The sequence below is a fragment of the Centruroides vittatus genome, unplaced genomic scaffold (genome assembly GCF_030686945.1).
Source record: "Centruroides vittatus isolate TY-2023 unplaced genomic scaffold, ASM3068694v2 contig_936, whole genome shotgun sequence".
Taxonomy (NCBI): Eukaryota; Metazoa; Arthropoda; class Arachnida; order Scorpiones; family Buthidae; genus Centruroides; species Centruroides vittatus.
In genome coordinates this window covers 246,259-266,903 of record NW_027122621.1, presented here as the reverse complement: position 1 = coordinate 266,903, position 20,645 = coordinate 246,259, and the positions used below count along the sequence as shown (strand labels likewise).

Below are 20,645 nucleotides of genomic sequence, written 5' to 3'. Positions count from 1 at the left end.
ATTTCGATTTATCATTTCATTCCAAACGTCCAACTTTCAAACAACATTATAAGCGAAAATGTGATGCCGTATTCAACGTCATCTAAAATCAACATTCCTGTCACCCAATATGATACTCTTCTTCAAGTTTACAGCATTTTATTGGGTGTTACATACACTCAAATCTGAAACTTCCTGCAACAAAGATAAACCTGATATTTGCAGCTAACCCACAGAATTACGCTTTCACTTTTCCTAAAATAATGCGCAACTTCTCATTTTTGTATTCTTTAGAATGTTTTATCTTCATTTAGAACGTAGATTGAGATCTAAACAGAAATTTTTCGTGTTGATTTCACTTGTACGTCGCTTTTATTTTGCTTTAGCAATTAAAGATATATATATATATATATATATTTGGATCTACCCTTTTGGATCTGCTTGTAACCTTTATTGGATCTACCTATACACACACACACACACACAGGTAGATCCAGAAAAGGTTACAAGCATTTGAAAAGTAATTAATGTGGAGGGAATATTTTTCCCCAGAGTGGAGATAGATGGTACTAGTTGTCTTACAGAGGTTATGCGGGTAGGTAGTGTAAGTTCGCTGACGCGTCAGAGTGATTGAAATGGCAAGACGTTTAGAAAAGTGGTCTCGCTTGGAGGTGCAAGCTGTGATTCATTTCTTATGGGCATCTGATGCAAACACCCTGGTATGTTGAGTGATGGTGACAATGCCAGGTCCCATCTGCATGACAATGCCAGGCTCTAATGCATATTGTTTGCAAAACTCAACAATTGCTGCAAAAGTTCAAGTTGGAAGTCTAGAGCCACCCCCATACAGCCCAGATTTTGCACCCAGTGACTATTTCCTTTTTCTAAAAATGAAGAAACACTTATCTGGAACAAGGTTCTCTTCGGTGATGTGAAAACAGCTGCCGAGAACTGGCTCAATGGGCAGGGACGTGATTTCTACCAAGCCGGTTTATACAAATCGGTCCTGCGTTCAGATAAATGCCTAAATAGATTTGGTGATTGTGTGGAAAAGTGATTGGCAAGTATGCCTTTTAATTCCCTTTTGTATTTTCTGTCTATTATTAATAAATAATTTTTTACTACCCTTGTAACCTTTTTTGGATCCACTCTCGTATATTTCATTAAATTGTAATAATTATTAATCATTAAATTATTATATATATATAATGTTAGCTGTTTATTTCATATTTTGCAAACATCGTCCCTAATAAGCGATTAAAAGAACAAGTAAAATATATAAAAACCTGTTACAGATGTCAATGTCTTTTTGTTGATGTTGTTGCATAATAAGTTATTTATGCACCCGATATTTATTTTATTCAGATAGCATGTCATGTGCAAAAGCATATGCAGATTTCTCCTCTTCGTCTCGAGAAACTATTGAAGCATCTATTCTAGTTCAATTTGCATGGCAACTGACTACTAATTCACTTTTGGATTCTTGTGTTATCTCACTGTAGAGTGGAAGAAACGACAATGATAAGAAATAGAAATCGATGTATCTAGAAGGATCGATATCGTAAAAAAACCCAGGATAAGGAAGATTAAATTCTAGATTTCTTTGTATTGAGAACTTACCTAGGAAGATTTGCAACAGATCAAGATATTCATTCACAAAATATTGTATTGTATTGTTAATTAAGTTATTTATAAAATATAATACAAAATTAATTCAAATGATACATCATTATAAAACGTTAAGTGACTATTTGCCAAATTTAGCATTCGAAATCTATTATCCTATTGGTATGATTGACAAAGGCAAGATAAAGAAGATAAAGATGACAAAGAACAATAAACAATTTATAATTATCGCATTTATACGATAAATCTTGCGTTAATTAATTGTTTAGTTTACAAGTTTACTTGGAAACATCGAGATACAGAATTACGTATGTTAATCAACGAGGAACTGACCATTATAATTGATTTGGAGTGTACCATTCCTTAAAGATCAACTTTTTGAGCAATTTTTTTGGTTTTATAAGCCAAAAGCAATACTCAAAAATCAAACCATGGCCCATTCCAAGCATTAAAAAATAAATAAATAAATAAAAATTAACGTGATCACTAGAGGGATCCTTTTGCTCTCTCTTCAGATCGGCGCAGATCTTATCGTATATTTGTAATCTAGGTATTTATTTTGGTAATCATATAATGTTTTTGTACGATAACAATTAGAAAATTCTAGATATAAATTGCAAATTCGCGATTTTTGTCTAACTTTTTGTTAGTATGAATAGCTATCAATAGAAACATATGGAAGCTCATCATGTATACTAGCTTGTATAGTAGACAACAGTATCATTTCATCACTAATGACACTTTTCAGTTGATTCTATCACTATTACGCTAAATTTTATATCATAAATGAAACTTTAGTCATAGATTTAAATAGAAAGGTAAACTATAAATATGTGAAACAGAGAACGAATTGCATAATTCAATGAAAAACAAAAATTCGTCTTATTTAATTAATTAAAACACATTTTTTTCGTCTTCAAAATGTTTTTTGAGTAAACAAATTAAAATTAAATTATTTTATAGACCCATTTATCGTTATCAAATATAATTGAATGAATAAAGTTTCAAATATTTATAAAAATTATAAAAACCATTAAAACTATTTTCGTTTCATAAATAAGAATAAATAATTGATTTTAGATAATTCCATTTCTATAATTTATCATTGTAAATGCACGCCAAATGGCAAACGTCTGACAATTCTTTACTCTCTACGTCATGAATCCTATAATTATAATAAAAGACAAGAATTACTCGTACAGAATATCAACCGGTAATTATCTGATATCAGTAAAATGCGATTCATAAATATTTTATAAATACAAATACCATATTTTTCTCCGTTTTAAAATCTACTTTACACACTGCTTTATAATTGAATTCTTTCCCATTTCTATAATGTGGAATTTCATATCTATAATTACCGAAATTATTTATAAAATTAAAAAAACAAACTCCTCAAATTTTCATCCTTCTTCAAATCGTTAAGTATAAATAAGTAACTAAAACACATTGGAGCGTTAAACGTGTGCGAAAAGTCATTGTGTTTAGCACATTAACTGTTCGACTTATTGTAAATACTCTTCTTTGTTACATTTACTTAGTCTTTTATTCTTATCTAACAGATTACGAAAACAATGACTCATTTTCCCGACTGTTCGACAATACATCGTAGCAATTACCCAATCTCTTCGTTAAAGTCTACCTTTTAACATGCCGAAAGGCGTTCGCGATCTACTGGATGGAAAATATTACAAATTCTCTCGCTCCTAAATGAGCTAAACTCTCATTTAGTTATTTAGTTTTACGCTTCTAGTTAATCGTTTGTCACAATAAATCGATTATTATGCATATAATTTTCCAAACCCGAAGTTTATTGAGTATAACAAGAACAAAAATCGCTCAAGTGCCAACATTCCTACAAACGCAAACATCCAAAAAAAAAAAAAAAAAAAAAAAATGTTTTAAATAAGACTTTAAAACCACACACAAACACGTTAAAAGTGTTTCAGTTTTGAATCACTGAATTTATCGATTAGTATTTTAAAAGCATTATTTTGCCCTCGTATCAACAACACAATTTTTAAGTGACGATCTCATTAAGCTTCTTGATAAAATTTGTATGAGAGCCTGTTAAGATATTCGCATTATTTTCTAATTATGAGAAGCGACAGACGTTACACATCTTGCTAGTTTATAAAAGAAATTAAAAACGTGTTTGTTACTTTTGATATATTCACCATCGTACTCAATTTATATAAGATAACAGCTTTTTTCTTTCATTTTATTAAGAAACAAGTGGGAGTAACTGGATTTTAAGCAATACGAAACATTAATTAAAACTAATTATAACGGAAATTATTTGTTAGGAACCAAAATATTAGAACAAAACAGTACAAAGATTCAGATTTACGCGTACAAAACCGATCCTTCCGGATCGAATCACTTACAAAAAATATCCAGCAACGAGCTGTATAACTTTCCCAGCAAGAGTTAAAATTGAATGTGGCGGCATTTGTTATAAAAAGATGTTAAATAAAATCTCATGTTATTAATTATTTTAGAATAGTAAAAAGCTTAATTTTGAAAATAGAAATGAGTTTTATTATTATTTTTTTTTCTAAACTGTATAGGCCTATGCTAATAACAAGTAAAATCTTCATCAAGTCCGATCCCACTCGAGATATGACACACGACCCGTCTATCTCCCCACCCCCTCGACCTTTAACCATCACAATTTAATAGCAACAATCCGTTTAAAACACAGGCCTCCCTGCAAAATTTCAGAAATTTTCGACAAAATGGCACAGGAGTTATTAAGGATCAAAGTTGGTAAACAAAATCGTGCCCCCGCACAAACACCCATATATACAGAAAAACTCGAATTTATTTTTTGCATTTCTCGACGTTTCAAGGCCCGAATCAAAACATTTTAAAATCTGGGGATCATTTTTGACCAATACTTTCTCTGTGATAGGCTATATAACAGCCGAGAAAGTAAAACGTTTGAATTATTAAATAATTACTTTTATACGCAATTATAGCCTCTTTTTAAAAATGTTCGTAATAAATCATCTTTCCCCCGTAAATTATTATCGTGACTCAAAACATTTCAATATTTCACCAAAAAAAAAAAAAAAACAGTCGGAGATCGATTAAAGTTTCGAGATTTCAAATGTATAAGGAACGAAATAAAGCAAAATCCGGTTTAAATATTTTTTTTTTACCAAGCTTAAATGTACAGTACGTGATTCAGGTAAACTTACGACACAATGATTATTATTACGTCGTATGTATGATATACGTAACACGCGATAACTACGGAAACAAATGAATAAGAGTTATGTATGTAATTCCACTATATTTTCTATTGTTGTTCTAATTTTTAACACATGTTCTCTTGTATTCATATATTTTGATTTTTGAGCATGAATTCCATTTCATACTCTGCAAATTTTAAGCACGCAATTCTTTCCACATTCCTCAAAATTTCACGTGTACAATTTATTCCATATTCTCATATTTCTAGCACATATTTCTTTTTCATATTCATAAAATTTCTAATATACTGTATATCTTTTCCAATTTCTTAATCGTTGCAGCAATGCATAAGCGACGATTTCCGTTAATTTAATTTAATTAACAAAAAAATCCTAACAGGGTTATCCAGAATTAACATGTGTATTCCCTTTTCTAGTGCAAATAACTGTTAAAAAATATTTTTCAATACAAATTCTTCCAAGTTTTTCGAACAATGTATTGAATTTCGAATAAAGCATCTCCCACTTTTTATTATTTAAATATTCAATTAAAAAAATACAGATGTTGTATAATATCCAGGAAATGAAAAAATTTGCCTTTATTATTATAAAATAATTTTGCTAGTACGAGGGCGGTTTTTTTTCAAGCTCAGACGGTCCATAAAACAAAGACAAGTGTAAATAACAAAATGAATTTATTACCAAAAGTTAGGTACAAACATGGTTACATTTCGACATAATCACCGTGAAGATTGAGGAATTTTTCAAAACTGTGGACGAGCTTTTCCATCCCCTTGTCATAGAATGTTGCCGCCAATGACTTGAGACGGACCCTAACGTTGTTTTGAAGATCGTCATTAGTTTCAAACCTCTGTCCTCCTAGCCACGTTTTCAGTTCAGGAAAGAACTGGAAGTCTTCACACATTAAAAAGTTCCAAGCTGGGTGGAAGTCTGAAAGGTGGAAGTCTTCACAATCTTTAAACACCCAGCGTATAACCCCGATTTAGCGCCGAGCGACTTCCACCTCTTTCCTGAGCAGAAAAAATGGCTGGGAGGCAGAGATTCGAGACTAATGACGACCTTCAAAACAACGTTAGGGCCCATCTCAAGTCATTGGCGGCAACATTCTATGGAAAAGCTCGTCCACAGATATGACAAATGCCTTAATCTTCACTTAAATGTCGAAATGTAACCATGTTTATACCTAACTTTTGGTAATGAATTCATTTTGTTATTTAACTTGTCTTTGTTTTCTGGACCATCGAAGCTTGAAAAAAAAAACAGCCTACGTACTGTACATTAAATGTTTTATAACGTAAACATTAATAAAATCGACATTATAAAAAAATTTTAAAGATGATATAAGCAAATTATTTATTAAAAAATAAATATTGCAATATCATCACGCAACACTTTCCATGCAAATTTGAATATTTGAAGGGAGAAAATATTTATTTACACTGAGAATGGGCTCACTACGAACAGAAGTAGGCTACAAGCGTACAGAAGCGAAAAAATAAGATTTGAAATAGTACGATTTACATAGAAAACAAATAATAATTTTCAAATACATGGTACAGTACACGTGTAAAAATCACTATTTCCCCCGACCTCGATTTCTGTACTGATGTAACAATCGTGTTGTTACTTCTTGCTGAATCATCCCCTTCTGTAAGAATATCGTGCGACGTGATTAATATTTTATATATCATTTGTACAGTTTTGTGTACATGACACAGAATTTAGAACTAGATAAGACTTCTCGTTTTTAAAAACTACACAATAAGCGTGTACTGGGATTGAAATCTTTTTACAGCTTATATAAATTATAGTTTTACAGAATTTCTAAAAAAAAAAAAAAAATCAATATTATTTACCATAAAATTTTAGTTGAAACGTTTCCGGATAACAAAATAAAATCCGAATAACTTGGTATTTTTCGAGAAAATTAAAGCGTGTTGAAGGTTATCTATTAAAATTTAATTAAAAATAATGTATTCATTTATTTAATTTTACTTCATTTTTATCGTTATTGTTTCAAATTACGTAAGAAAGAAAGAATGATAAAATAATTTATTACTCAGAATTTCCTTTTTCAAGTAAATATTTGCATAATTTATAGAATATGTCTCGCACTTCCTGTATTTTCATCCAGTTTCACATCCTCGAGAATTTTATTTAAACTTTTAAAAATATATAATTATTTTTCCGGTAAACACGGGTGTTGTGTACTCGTGTATATAATACAATGCGTTGTGAGTTTAAGCCAGCGACGCCTGTAAATGTCATTATACATTTACGGGCAACTCACGGTCAGGTAGGTATACGCAACAGTTACTGGATTTCTGTATATTTTATACATTATACACACAATATAAAAGCTATATTATGCACAATGCATACAGTACTAAATCCTTTGAGACTTAAGCTTATAAATCGACGAGAAATCGCAAATACACAGCAGATCGGAAAAACTATCAATATTTAGTTTAAATATTAAAAAAATTATCGTAAAATATTCGAAAATAAACACATATAATACAATTATTACGCTAAATGGTTAGAAATTGCTCGGTATCGATTATGTTCTTTAAAAAAATAATAATTCGACGTTAAAGTATGTTAAAATGGCGTCGAAAATAAGAAATTTGAATATATAAATGGGCGAGGATTTAATTCTTCACGGTTATTACAACTGTAAAAGCGCAAAATTTCGTAAAAAGAATTACGAATATTTAAAAGGTGAATATATAGGCCTACATTTTTTAGATTATTCTAACGTTTCTTTCCCGATATTCTTGAAATATTGCTAAATTATTCAATACTATCGGGAGAAACTTTTATATAATATAAATTCACCAACACACAAATGGGTACATACAATATCTAATCTTCTGAGAAATCCGATTTCCTGCTAAATCTGTATTATGGCAGAAAGCCAACTATATGCGTGAAAATTAACGATAATACTGTATAATTCAAAATTTTAAACAAAGAATTTTGTACAACACTCAGATAGAAATAAAAAAATAAAGAAATGATAAGAGGAAATTACATTCTCATCCTTCAGTGTATTTATTACGCGTATATATATATATATATATATATATATATATATATATATATATACGCGTAATAAATACGTGTGTATATATAGAATAAATGAAAAAAGTACTGATATTTTCTACTTGCAATATTATATATTGTACAGAAATTACATGGAAATGGTGGTATAATACAAGTAAAAGGAAAAATAACCAACAAGTATATGACTGCATATATATACGTACACAAGTATACATGTGAAACTGTATTATAAAGGTGAACAAATCATTTATCATACAATAGGAATTTACTGTAACACTTCAAAAGGTGCAAAATTTCAAATTTTAACATCAATTCTCCATTAGAATAATTCTGTAAGAAATAGGGTGTTATAAATCGATTTTCTCGATAACAGGTAACGTGACACGTTAAGTATAACGAACGAGTAACCAGGAAACAATGAGTACAAAAAACGTCGAGCCACTAAAATTAGTTTTAATTGAAATTTATACATTTATTACAATGCATTTTCGACATTTAGGAATAAGATAAACTCTCTTAATTCGAATAATATATGTTATTAAAGGTATTCGAATCGACGTTTAATGATAATAAAAGAACACGTGTATGGGTATCACAAATCAATTTAATTCTCTTAGATAGATCAATATATTTGAAATTTAAAAATTCGATTTAATTATTATTATTAATTATTAAAATTTTTAGTTATTGAAATTAATAAAATGCTCTGTGGAATGATATTTTTTTCACAGGAAAAAATGACGACGACGACGACATTTACTTTACACTTGAAAATATCTTCCATTTTACCCTCATTATTCTGTTTAACGCTCTTTAATTAATAATCATTCTATACGTGAGATTCGTTTTAAGTATAGTTTCAAGTTTATATATCGCATTGTGCGGAATATAGACTCGAAAATCAAATATAGTCGAACTGTAAACGACAACCACTAACAGAAGCATAAAAAATGGCAATATATCGCAGGTGGTCGTAGTTTGGAGGTTATTTTGTACGCATTTTGGTTCAAATGAAAAGATTACTGAAAATGGGCGCTATTTAAAGTGACCGTTGTTGGGAGGTGGCCGTTGTTAGAGGTTCGTCTGTATTAAATCTACTCTATATATATATATAACGTACTTGAATTAAAATCGTCACGACACTTTATTCCGTCACGAAAAAAAAAAATAATAATAATAATAATAGCAGCGGCGGAACCGGGAATCGATGTATCGTTATCGTCACGAAATTTTTGTTACGAATAGTCCATATTGGGAATAAGGGCGAAGCTCCTAGTATAATGTAATATAATATACACAGTAATTTAATATTTTTTCATTTAAATGACATTTATATTTTTTGTACATTGTACATAATTTTACTCTAGTATTTTTTCAAATGAAAAAATTCAAATTAATAAATAAAAATAAAAAATCATTACATTACACATTTGAATAATATTAAATTTAGACTTATTTTCGCTATAGTTCGAGGAAAAATTCTATACAAAATAATGGAAGAAAAATTGCAGCATATCTTAAGAATCAATTGTTTATTTTAGTTCAAATTATGAATGATACAAACTTCAATAACTTCTTTATCGAATAATTCGAATCAAACTTGAATATAATCATCGCATAAATAACGATTTAGACTTACAGTATGAACATAATATATAGTCGAACGACCAATAATGGTCATCTGTTATCAGAAAGCATTTCAAAACGAAACGCTTTTACAATGCATACGAAATAAAAAGTGGCCGTTGTTTGAAGGTTATGTCCCTGTCAGTGGTCGCTATTCAGAAAATGATCAAAAAGTCACTTATGCATCTACATGATGTTCTTTGTTATATAAGTGCACGGTGAATTTTGATCATCTTACAAAATCCTTATTTCTTGTTCGTCATCCTATCACTTAATGTTTGTTGCTATACAAAAATTGCAATAGGTGCGAACAAATATATACGATTTTATATATACACGTCAAGCATATATGAATTCAGTTACGTATATATCACGTGGTGTTACGAACGACTTGAAACTATTCAATTGCTAATACTTTCCATCTTGAAATACACAACAATTAACTAAGCAGTTCAATTTTAAACGCACAAAATTAGAGATACGATAAATTCGGAACTTCTTAACATTAGTGGAGGAACTGTATTTAAAATGTATTCTAATGTTATTGTTTCTTGAACCTCAGCTCAGTGGCGTAGCGTGGGTGTCAGCCGCCCGGGGCGGAAGAAAATTTCGCTGCCCCCTTATTTAGGTATCTCAATTTAAAAGACTAAAATATACAGTAATTCTAAAGAACTTTTCATCAAGAACAATCATCATTATTGTGTATTGTACAGGTTCAAATTTTTACAAGATATTATTATTTATTGTGAAATTTTGCCGCCCCCTAAAAGTGCCGCCCGGGGCGGGCCGCCCCTGCCGCCCCCACTACGCTACGCCACTGCCTCAGCTGCAAGTATGATGCTCCAGCTTGTGATGCTACGAAAAACTAATAGTGTTTCGATTTTATATAGGCCTACAGTAGAATGTCTAATTAACAGTCGTTAATTAATAATTATTCTATACGTGAGGTCTTATATATCACATTGTAGAGAATATAGACTCGAAAATCAAATACAGTCAAGCCTGTGAAAAATGGCTAATGATAGAAACATGGTCATTGTTCTGGGTGGTCGTTGTTTGAAGGTTATTTTGTATGCATTTTTGTTCACACGTAATTCACCTTTCAAAAACGGCAAGCATTTTTTATGTTCCCATCAGTGGCCGTTGTTCAGGGGTTCGATTGTGTATATACTTATGTATGTATATATGTATACATACATACATACATACATACATACATACATACATACATACATACATAGTCAAACATACATACAGTATATATATGTATATAAAGGCACTATTCTCTTAGTTTTTCGTAACATCACACGCAGAGAAAGTTCTATTGAATGAGTAAATTTATACAAAAAAAAAAAATATTTTAAAATAATTTTATAAATCGTCAGTATATAAATTAAATACAAATAAAACAGATAAAATGTTATAATTACAAAACAAATCGAATTCACGTTTCGGCATAGTAAATATTCGAAGATAAACAAGAATTCACTCGGGCATTTTCCAAATCAAATTTTGAAAACGTAGAAATACACACACACACACACACCACATATATATATATAATATAGGCGTGTATCTATTTTACTAGAAATATTTTGCATGTTTGGAATAAAGGTACAAAGACTTTTAACATTTGCATATTGATTAAAACAGAACATTGAACTAACTATACACTATTCTGTTTATCGTCTATGTCGACTGTAAATACACGTTTTTTCTCTACTAAACATGTATTGATGAATATCCAGTCATACGTTAATTAATTATAATATATTCAAATTATTTTTAACCCTTTGCACATTGATAACTGTAGTAAATGTTAGAATAATTCTGTATAAAAAATATATTCTCGATGCGTAAACCTAGTATAAATTTAACTATTCGTCATTTAAATTTATGCGTGTAAATATTAAGACGGAATAACGAGATGGAAAAATATTGTTTGTATTTACATCATTAAACATTGATGTAGAATAGATAAAACGTTCTTACTTATTACTCAGTATGACTGTATTAAGAATAAATGAAATACCTAACAATTACTATAGTAAGGTAATTCACCTTACCGTTATTAATTATCTTATTTGAACTAATGATAACGATAAGTGGAGTGCGTTTTTACCTTAAAATAACTGGCGAGTTAATGGTAAAACGTTATTTTCTGCAGGGATAATGCTAAACAAGTGAAATAGTTTGTCTCCTAATACAATCTTCCCTAGGGCTATATATCGATCTGTGTTGCTAGATATTCTTTAATCCGTTTCTTGAGAAAAACAACGTTGTCAACTAAAATTTCTGTTATTTTTGTTTATTAAATTTTCAAAATTTTATTATCTAAATTTACATTAATAAAAGAGATTTTTAAAAATTTATAATCTAGCTAAAAACACCTTTTCTTTTTCCGCTTTGTTTTCGGTCGTTTCAACTAAAAAAATTCGATATATAAATTTATTTTTAGTAATTAACTTAACAAGTGAATTTTCCTTAATTAAATTACTTGGAGTCAAACCTCCAATAACGACCACCTCTAAAACAGCGGCCACGTTTTCAGGATTTTTTCTTGTTTTTAAAAAAAAATGCATACAGAACGACCTCTGAACATCGGCCATTTGTTTCCGTCAATGTCCGCTGTACAGAGGTTTGACTGATATAATTTACTCAGTCACAAGCCTACAATATATTATTGAAAAAAAAAACTACATTTCAATCTTACGTGGAGCAAAAACGTAATAAAACATTTTCTTAAATGAATTTACGAGACTAGATAATGAATAAATTTAATTACCAATTTCCTTACCATTTTTTCTACTTTATGGATATTTGATCTTAAGAAAATAAAGTTTATACTAAAAATAACATTTTAATCAATGAGTATAGTAATGAGAAGAAAAAATTTCTCATAACATCGCTAATCAACAATTGTTAAACGAACAGAAAACCGGATATGTTGTAATCCAGACCAGTAACTTGATCCAGAGATGATTGTAAAGAAGCCATTATTACTAGGGAGGACCTTGAAACAACAGCCAAATTATGCACGTATTCATCACAACATCCGGTTAGTGATCTCATTCACTTCTGATATATCTTATTCTCATCCCGAAATAAAGAGAGGAAAAAACACTAAACTGGATCTATGGTTCAGGACATAGGAAACTGATGAGAGATCATTCAGCTATAACAGTGAATTATGTTCTTCGATATCGATTTTTTTTACCGAACCACAACATTTTAATGAAAGAATATCGGCTACCGTGCGGATATGTATTAAAAGAACTACAATAGACTAAAAAATAATAAAAATTCGAGTCAATATTAAACGAGGAGAGATTCAATATTAAGGTTAACTCGAGCAGAATGGTAAGTTTAAAGTACGATGATGATAGTTTTTGAGTAATAAGAAATCATTTGTCGTTATTCATACCAGCTTCTGTGTTGTGTAAATACCAAAGTGAGACCTTTAGTCAATCGATAAATGGGTTCTGCAAGCAACACGTGTCCCAGCACAGTCATTCACAGCATTTGCTTCCTATGACACCTGCCAGCACCGAAACACTTCTCAATTCAAAAATGTTTACGAAATCAGATCGTAGGGATGCGATCATTAAACTTGACAGAAATGTTTCCGCTTATTAAATAAAGTATCGAGTCCTACATCTTTTTCACCCTATTCTTCTTTAATATTTTTGTAGATTTAAATCTGAAGAATTTAAATTGAATCTTAGAGCGTTTTCGATTGAATTTTAATCTTATCAAAAATGGCGACGAGATTTTGAAAAATACATAAATATTTTATAAAATTTAAAAATATTATATACTAAGTATAATATATATATAAACAATAAAGCATTCAAGTGATTCTTATTTGATGTTAGATTTTAAGAAAATGGATCATAGCCGTTTTGCATTAAAGTATTGCATTACACGATAATATAATTCTTTTAAAATTTTATAAAGAGGATTTAGATTTTATATAAATTCATTAGGAATGTCCAACTGTTTGAAAAAATTCAACCATGACAAGGAATAAACTTTAGAAAAGCTGAAGACTCAGTGGAAAAAGATGTATTGTTTGCACTAGTATTTTTATATGAACCAAAGTCCCAAATAAAAAAATATTTTGTTTACTTTATTTAAAAATTAGTTTTGAATAGAATAACTTTAATATTTTAAATTCATTTTGTAGAAAAATTATTTGTATGTTTAAAAATTGGATTTAAAATTCCAACTAATATGCAAATATGCTATCAAATTACAAATCAACTGATTAGAATCTTTATTTTGATTTAATTATTATTTAAGATTATAAATAAAAGTAAATGCTAATTTATATGTTGTTTAAGTACTTATTTTACAATTCTATTACTTTTTTATTATAAGATTTAATCATTAGATCAGTTTCTACACACCTACTTAGAAAAATAAAAAAATATATATATATATATATTAATATATATTATATATATATATTTTTGCTTCAAATAAATTTGTTTTTAAAAAAATAAATAAATATTTTATGATTTAACATTAAAAACATAATTTTTCAAATCATTTCCTCATACATTTAAAAAATTCATAATATTTATTGCATTTATTTATTTATAAATCGTAACTAGATAATAATAAATAATATATATTTTAGATAAAACTAAGAAAATAAGTCAATTTAAAGGTGTAAAATTTTAGTATAAAAATGGAAGAAAAAATAATAGAAATCAAATACTGAATTTTCTAATGTTTACATATTTAATAATTATTATTGAATCAAATTATATATACATATAAAAAAGCATTTCTAGTTTAAAAATATATAATTATTTTTAGAGTAAATTATACAATTTCTTTACATTAAATTAAGAAAATGGCAGAGGAAGGAGCTTTTTAAAATAAAATATACATTTACTAATTAAATTTTAATGGAATGTCTAGTTTTGATGTAATGAGGGAACCAAAGTAGAGGTGAAAAAAATCTAATGTTCTAGGGGAGAAAAGGCTAATCTACTGCATTGATTAAGAAGTATAGAATATATGATTCCAAATAAAATTATTATTATTTTTATTTTTGAATTATGTAAAAAAGAAAACTCAATGTCAATACAGTTATCCACCATGCTTTTGACCAAAAGGCAAAATTAATTTTATATATTAATAACAAATAAAAATGTCAGTTACTGCAATAAAGTTTTTACTTGTTTAATATCCTTCAAATTACATTTATTTTTAAATAAAATAAGTAATAAAATTTCCATAACAGTATATACATGCATTGTAATTAAAGAATATTTAAATGTCAAAATACCTAAGAAAAAACACTCAATTTTTTTTTCTAAAGAAAAAACAGTAAATTAAATAATTGAGACTGAGATGAAAGTACCAGGAAATATAATAAAATTAAAATAAAAGAAATTTATAAGAATTTCTTCTAGAAGATTCAGTTAATATTGCTTACATCATCAAAACTATTTTAAATTATTATATTATTAAACTAATTTACATTTATTCAATTAAAATTTGTTAAATTTATAAAAAAAAAGAAAAAAGAAGAGAGAGAGAAACATTGTATAACACAATTTCAATTCATTTTCATTCCTGCTTATTCTTCTTTATTTCATTATAATACACTACAAGAATTATGATCAAACAATTATTTTAAATAACAAATTTTCATAAAAATTAATTTTTATTTTAATTGTTTTATTTTAAAATTAATTGTTTATTTTACTGTATATCCAATTCCATAAGTTTAATAACAATCATTAAATCTTTATATTAAAATTATTCCATGATTTTTGAATTTTTATTTATGAGTTATGAAATAAAATTACGATAAACACAATGCTATAAAATTTCAATAAAATTATTACTTTTTGTATATTTATAATTATTTTCTGATTTGCTCTATCATTTCAGTACCTACTGAGACCTTTTCTTTCTTATTTCTTTCCTCCTTTCATCAGACTAGACACTTAAGTAAGCTCTAACCCTCCCCCAATTATAGTAGTATATAAATTTTATTTATTTTTAATGAATTTAAGACAAGCATTTCAAAAATAAACAGGTTTTCTATAAAACTACATAATTATTTCAGTCATAGTGCATCATTAATGAATGTCTGGATGATAAATCTCTTAAATATGAAAATAATTAATATATAAACAACTTATTATATATTTAATTAATGATATTAGAAGATATTATTATTGTTTTTTATTCCAAACATCAAATTCTTTTCTAAAAAAATCAATAAAATTTATTTATTTATTTATATTTAATCAAATATTGCCCTAAATTCCCAAATGTTTTATAAACCGGAGAGCCACTTGTTTATTGGAATTATTATGCTTTTATTCTCGAGAAAAATAAAGGATATTAAATTCTTATTTTCAATTGTCAAATTTTCAAAAATAAATTTATTTTATATTTCCCATTTTATACATAAAGAGAATTTTACAATTTTTTTCTTAATTAAATGATACATTAAATATTTAAAAAAATCAAAATTATTCATTATTTTAAAGTTTCTGCTTTCAAATGGAAAATAATTTTCTTAACTAATTTTTAAAAATTTTAACAAAATTTCTGCTTAATGATGAAATAGAAACAGTTTAAACTATTGGTTTTTTTTTTTTTTGTTATTTAATTATTTAAAAATTCAAATCATAAAAATAAATTATAATTAATAAAAATGATTAAAAAAATAAACAATGATAATTAAGGAAGCAGTTTATGGTATATAAATTTTCTTTTATATTCAATATTTATAACTTATTTTATATATACTACGAGTGTAATCATTTTCAATTTAATTACTAAATATTTTTTCATAAATTCTAATATATTAAATTAATAAATTATACAATGTAACCTTTAAAGATGTTTGTATAATCAATAATGAAACTATAAATGTACATTAAGTTATAAATATTAAGCATATATTTTTATTAAGAATTTATTATTAAATTTTTTTTTAATTCCCATAATTTATAGTTATAAAAAACCAGCCAAAGCTTTACTGCACTCAACTACAAAATTATCATCAATATTTAATTAATCTTTAGCATCTTAATTTTTCTTTTATAGTTACGTTAGTGATTCTCATAGCTTATTACCGCATTAGACCAAGATGGAAACACGATTTTCAGGACATTTGGAGAAAAATAAATTAAATTCTAATTGTAAAGACCGTATATTTGACTTTACGAATCATTAATACAGAATTATTACGAAAATAAGCAATGAAATTGAAATATATATATATGTATATATGGAAAACAATCCAATGCTATATATTATTTTCACGCACGACGGAGTAATTATTTATTTATTTATTGCATAGTATGCCGCTGCATCAGCTACACAATGCAAATTATCGTGGAGATGGGGAAGAGAAGAGAGTTAAGAATCGTGTATAAGAGACAAAAGCAGAAAGCTAGTTCAATATATATACCTGAACTCCTCCTTGAACGAGAATCCATCTTTTCATTTTTCCACGTCCATGTCCACCAAAACACACGCAGGTCATATAAGGGATCATTTCACCTCTCGACCGTTCAATTCTTTGCAGCCATCATCCGGTCAGTCACCAGACAAGCGGACGATACCCTGTATCAATCCAAGCAAACGTCTCCATGTACAATTCATGTAAAGAATGGGAAATGTTCGTGAATTAAATCGAAGAAATCTATGTCAACATCCAGAAGTGCAACACCAAATGTATAGAGTGCACGGTGCACGGGTGCAGATGTTCTCTAAATACCCAGATGCAAGCCAATCAACTCACCATTACAGTTACCAGATTCCGATCGTTCCAAACTTTTCTTAAATACTTATTGCGGTCAATACAATGATTAAATTAACGTTTTTTTCACATCGTTTTCGTCCCGATTTCGGAAGAGATCCGCTGCACCCCATCGTCCATAGCGTTAACCACGTTTCTGACAGACAAGCTCGTCCTAGCCGCTAGAGGCGCTGCTTGTACTCGCTTCCAGTCGGAGGAGGAGGAGGAGGAGGAGGCAACAATCGTTAGCGCCACCTAACGGCCGCTTTCTCCCATATAAACTCTTTTTATTTATTTATTTTATTTTTTGCAAAATCATGCGGAAAATTTTTGCCAATCTCTTTGATGAATTTTAAATTATTTATTGCATTCAAACACGAAAAACTGTAATTAAATGAAATTTCTACCGACGTTTCGATGATTTTTAATTTTAATCTTATACGCCGAATAACTAATTTAAAAATATTAAAGTTTGCCACCCCCTACACACTATACGCTAGTGTTTTATTTAATAATAAAAACTGGAGATACTTTAAAAGTGTAAATTCGCAATTTTTAAATTAATAATATGCATATTTACTTTATTTTAAAGAGAAAAATTGTCTTTTATTCATGTATTAATTAAAGGAATTTTTTTAAATATCTAGGGTCACTCAGAGGGTAATGGGACCTGGAGCAAAATACATATTGGGGCCCTATAGCAAATTATTATCTTATAGTAAAGGAAGTAAATGAATATATATATATATATATATATATATATGCATAGGGAACCCTTAATTTCTGGGAACCCAAAACAATTCATTCTTTTGTCTCCCTCTGGGCGTCCCTGAAAAATATCCTACTCTGTAATATCGAAAATATTTTATTTAATAACCATTCCTGTATACAGAAAGTAACGGGAATGTCGAAGTTCAAAAATCAGCAACCGTACAAGAACTTAAGGTACTGTATTTAAATTTATTTTACGTTAAAAAATAATTTTTAATTAAAAAGTAAATAAATGAACATTTAAACAGAACTTATTAATAAAACTTAATGCCATTATTACGTCACAGTAGCAATAAAATAAATAAATAAAAATTAATTCTATACTTTAACCTTTATCCAACGTATGACTTAAGTGCGTATTATACTGTGACACTCGCTACTATTTATTATAATATATGCACTAAAATAATTAGATATGCAAAATGAAATTCTATAAGTAGATATCTTATGAAATACAATTTAATAATAATAAATATTACAAAATTGCATTTTCAAAAGTCACAACGTCACTTGAAAGTAATGGAACAATTTTTTTTTTATAAAAGTGCACTTTTTAAAAATATTTGCGACAATTTTTTCGAACATTTAATTAGCTGTATTTATTTAAAAAATTAAAAATTAATTTTCCCTTTTTGGTAGAAAATAGTTCTTTGAAAACGTATGTTGACACCATTGGAAGCTTTCCAAAAGTGGAAGTGATGGTGTAAATGTCTTACAGATAGAACTTGTAGCTGGTGTCGTCACTAACAAAATCTTACTTCTGCAACGAAATTTTTTCACGATTTTTTTTCAAAAATAAGTAATTAAAACTAAAAAAAAACAAAAAAAAATACGTTTTGAAGTTTCCATTGTATTTTAATTAAAATCTGTATTAATGTCTACACTAACATGTAAGTATATAAAATTGAAGGAAATACAAAATTAAATATTCTATGTTTTAATAATTATTGCTTAGAATAAACGCGTGATTCCTTTTTTTCTTCTTCTTCTTTTTATGTGAAATTTCCTATTACTGACAATTTTCTTTCACTGATCATTTATGTCAAGAAACAATGTTGACATATCGTCTATTGTTTCTATTCTTGAAAGTTGTAGTTCTTTATAACTGCTGTAACTATTGTAAATTTATTAATTCTTCCTTATCAAAATTTATATGAAGAATAATCAAAACGATCATTATTCAATCAATAAGGAAAATCTGTTTTATTATTATTGTACAATTTCGACGAAATTTTCCTATGAGAAAAATCACTAATAAAAACACAGATTAAATCTATAACGAAACAATATTTTACTATAAAAATTGGTTTCAGATTTGCCTCTTATTTTTTAAATATACTTAAATAAATACAGGCCTTTTATCTATAACATATACCAGGCCCCCCTCCACCAAATAATAATACAGCACATATAAAAATGTGAGGCCCTAATATAACGCGAGGCCCTATACTGCAGCTTATTTAGATTATGTGCAAATTCAGTCGTGCATGCCTCGCTTTAGCGCTTCGTTAAAAAGGCGCTTTTCAATTATAAAAATTGTGAATATAATTTCTAGCTGACAAATGGAAAAAAAAAAAAAAAAAAAAAAAGGCTGTGTTTCGATATACCGCAGTGATCTGGAACGTAACCTCTAGCCTGCAATTTTTAAAATGTTAAGAATATCGTAAATAAGAAAAGTGTGAGGATATATATATTAATAAAATGAAAATGTAACTATACAAAAAGTTAATAAAAATAATTTTAAAAATTCATTAAAGTTGAAATAAAATAAATTTATTTTGTTTTAGTATTTTATATCATTAATTAAATAAAGTTGCTATTTAAATACTCAATTAGACACTTAATGATGGTTATGTTTTTCAAGTTAAATTAGTTTTAAGCTATGGAATAATAATAATTGCACGTTTAAAATATTATTTATTACACGTAAATTCTTTCTGACAATAATTTTGATTCATGGATGATCCTCACATCTTGTCCAAACTATTTTTTTATTTATAAAAATTATTTTCGATTGTTACAAGTGCTTTAAAGAACCAAGCTAGAAAATTCTAAGATACATTACTTCAATATTAAATTTTTATTTTATTTCAAAATATCAAGAACAAGTTATTATATTTAATAATATAAATGAAATTATAAAGGCCATTGCTGAATTTATTATTTATGATGAAAGTTTATACAGTTAATTACGTATAAATTCCTTAAGTATTCTTATTTAGATTCATTACCAGTTTTATTCTGCTTAATCTTTAAAAGAAAATTAATAATTAGGTTAATTAAAACTATTATTTACAATCATAATTTCAACTTTAACTTATAAATTAAGAGCACATAAGATTAGTTATTAATATAACTAAACCTCATTTCAACAAATTCATGCTCCACTCATTCTATGCATTCAAATTCCATTCTATGCAATTACAGGAAAGATCATGGAACAATCTTTAGTTATAGGAGCTAAACAATGATTTTAAATACCGAATGGCCCAAAAGTCAGTTAACCACTGTCAGTACTGGACTAAACTTGTTTTAGACCTACGCTATAACATATAACAGGCCCTTTTCCGCCATCAAAT

The 20,645-nt window shown here is 27.9% G+C and overlaps 1 protein-coding gene across 2 annotated transcripts in view; it reads right to left on the bottom strand.

Moving 5' to 3' along the window:
• The window catches only part of LOC136984886 (uncharacterized), a 132,778-nt gene extending 115,346 nt beyond the window's left edge, over nucleotides 1-17,432 (bottom strand). Inside the window, exons 1-2 of one of the 2 annotated variants that reach the window (XM_067282031.1) lie at nucleotides 17,299-17,432; nucleotides 16,966-17,120 (exon numbers count right to left, since the gene is read on the bottom strand). In XM_067282031.1, coding sequence (XP_067138132.1) covers nucleotides 16,966-17,052 — 87 coding nt within the window. In that variant the 5' untranslated portion in view covers nucleotides 17,053-17,120; nucleotides 17,299-17,432. Of the gene's footprint in view, nucleotides 1-16,965; nucleotides 17,179-17,298 lie in introns of those variants that run through there. The other variant, XM_067282030.1, reaches the window with a different exon arrangement.
• Between the last annotated feature and the right edge of the window lie 3,213 nt (nucleotides 17,433-20,645).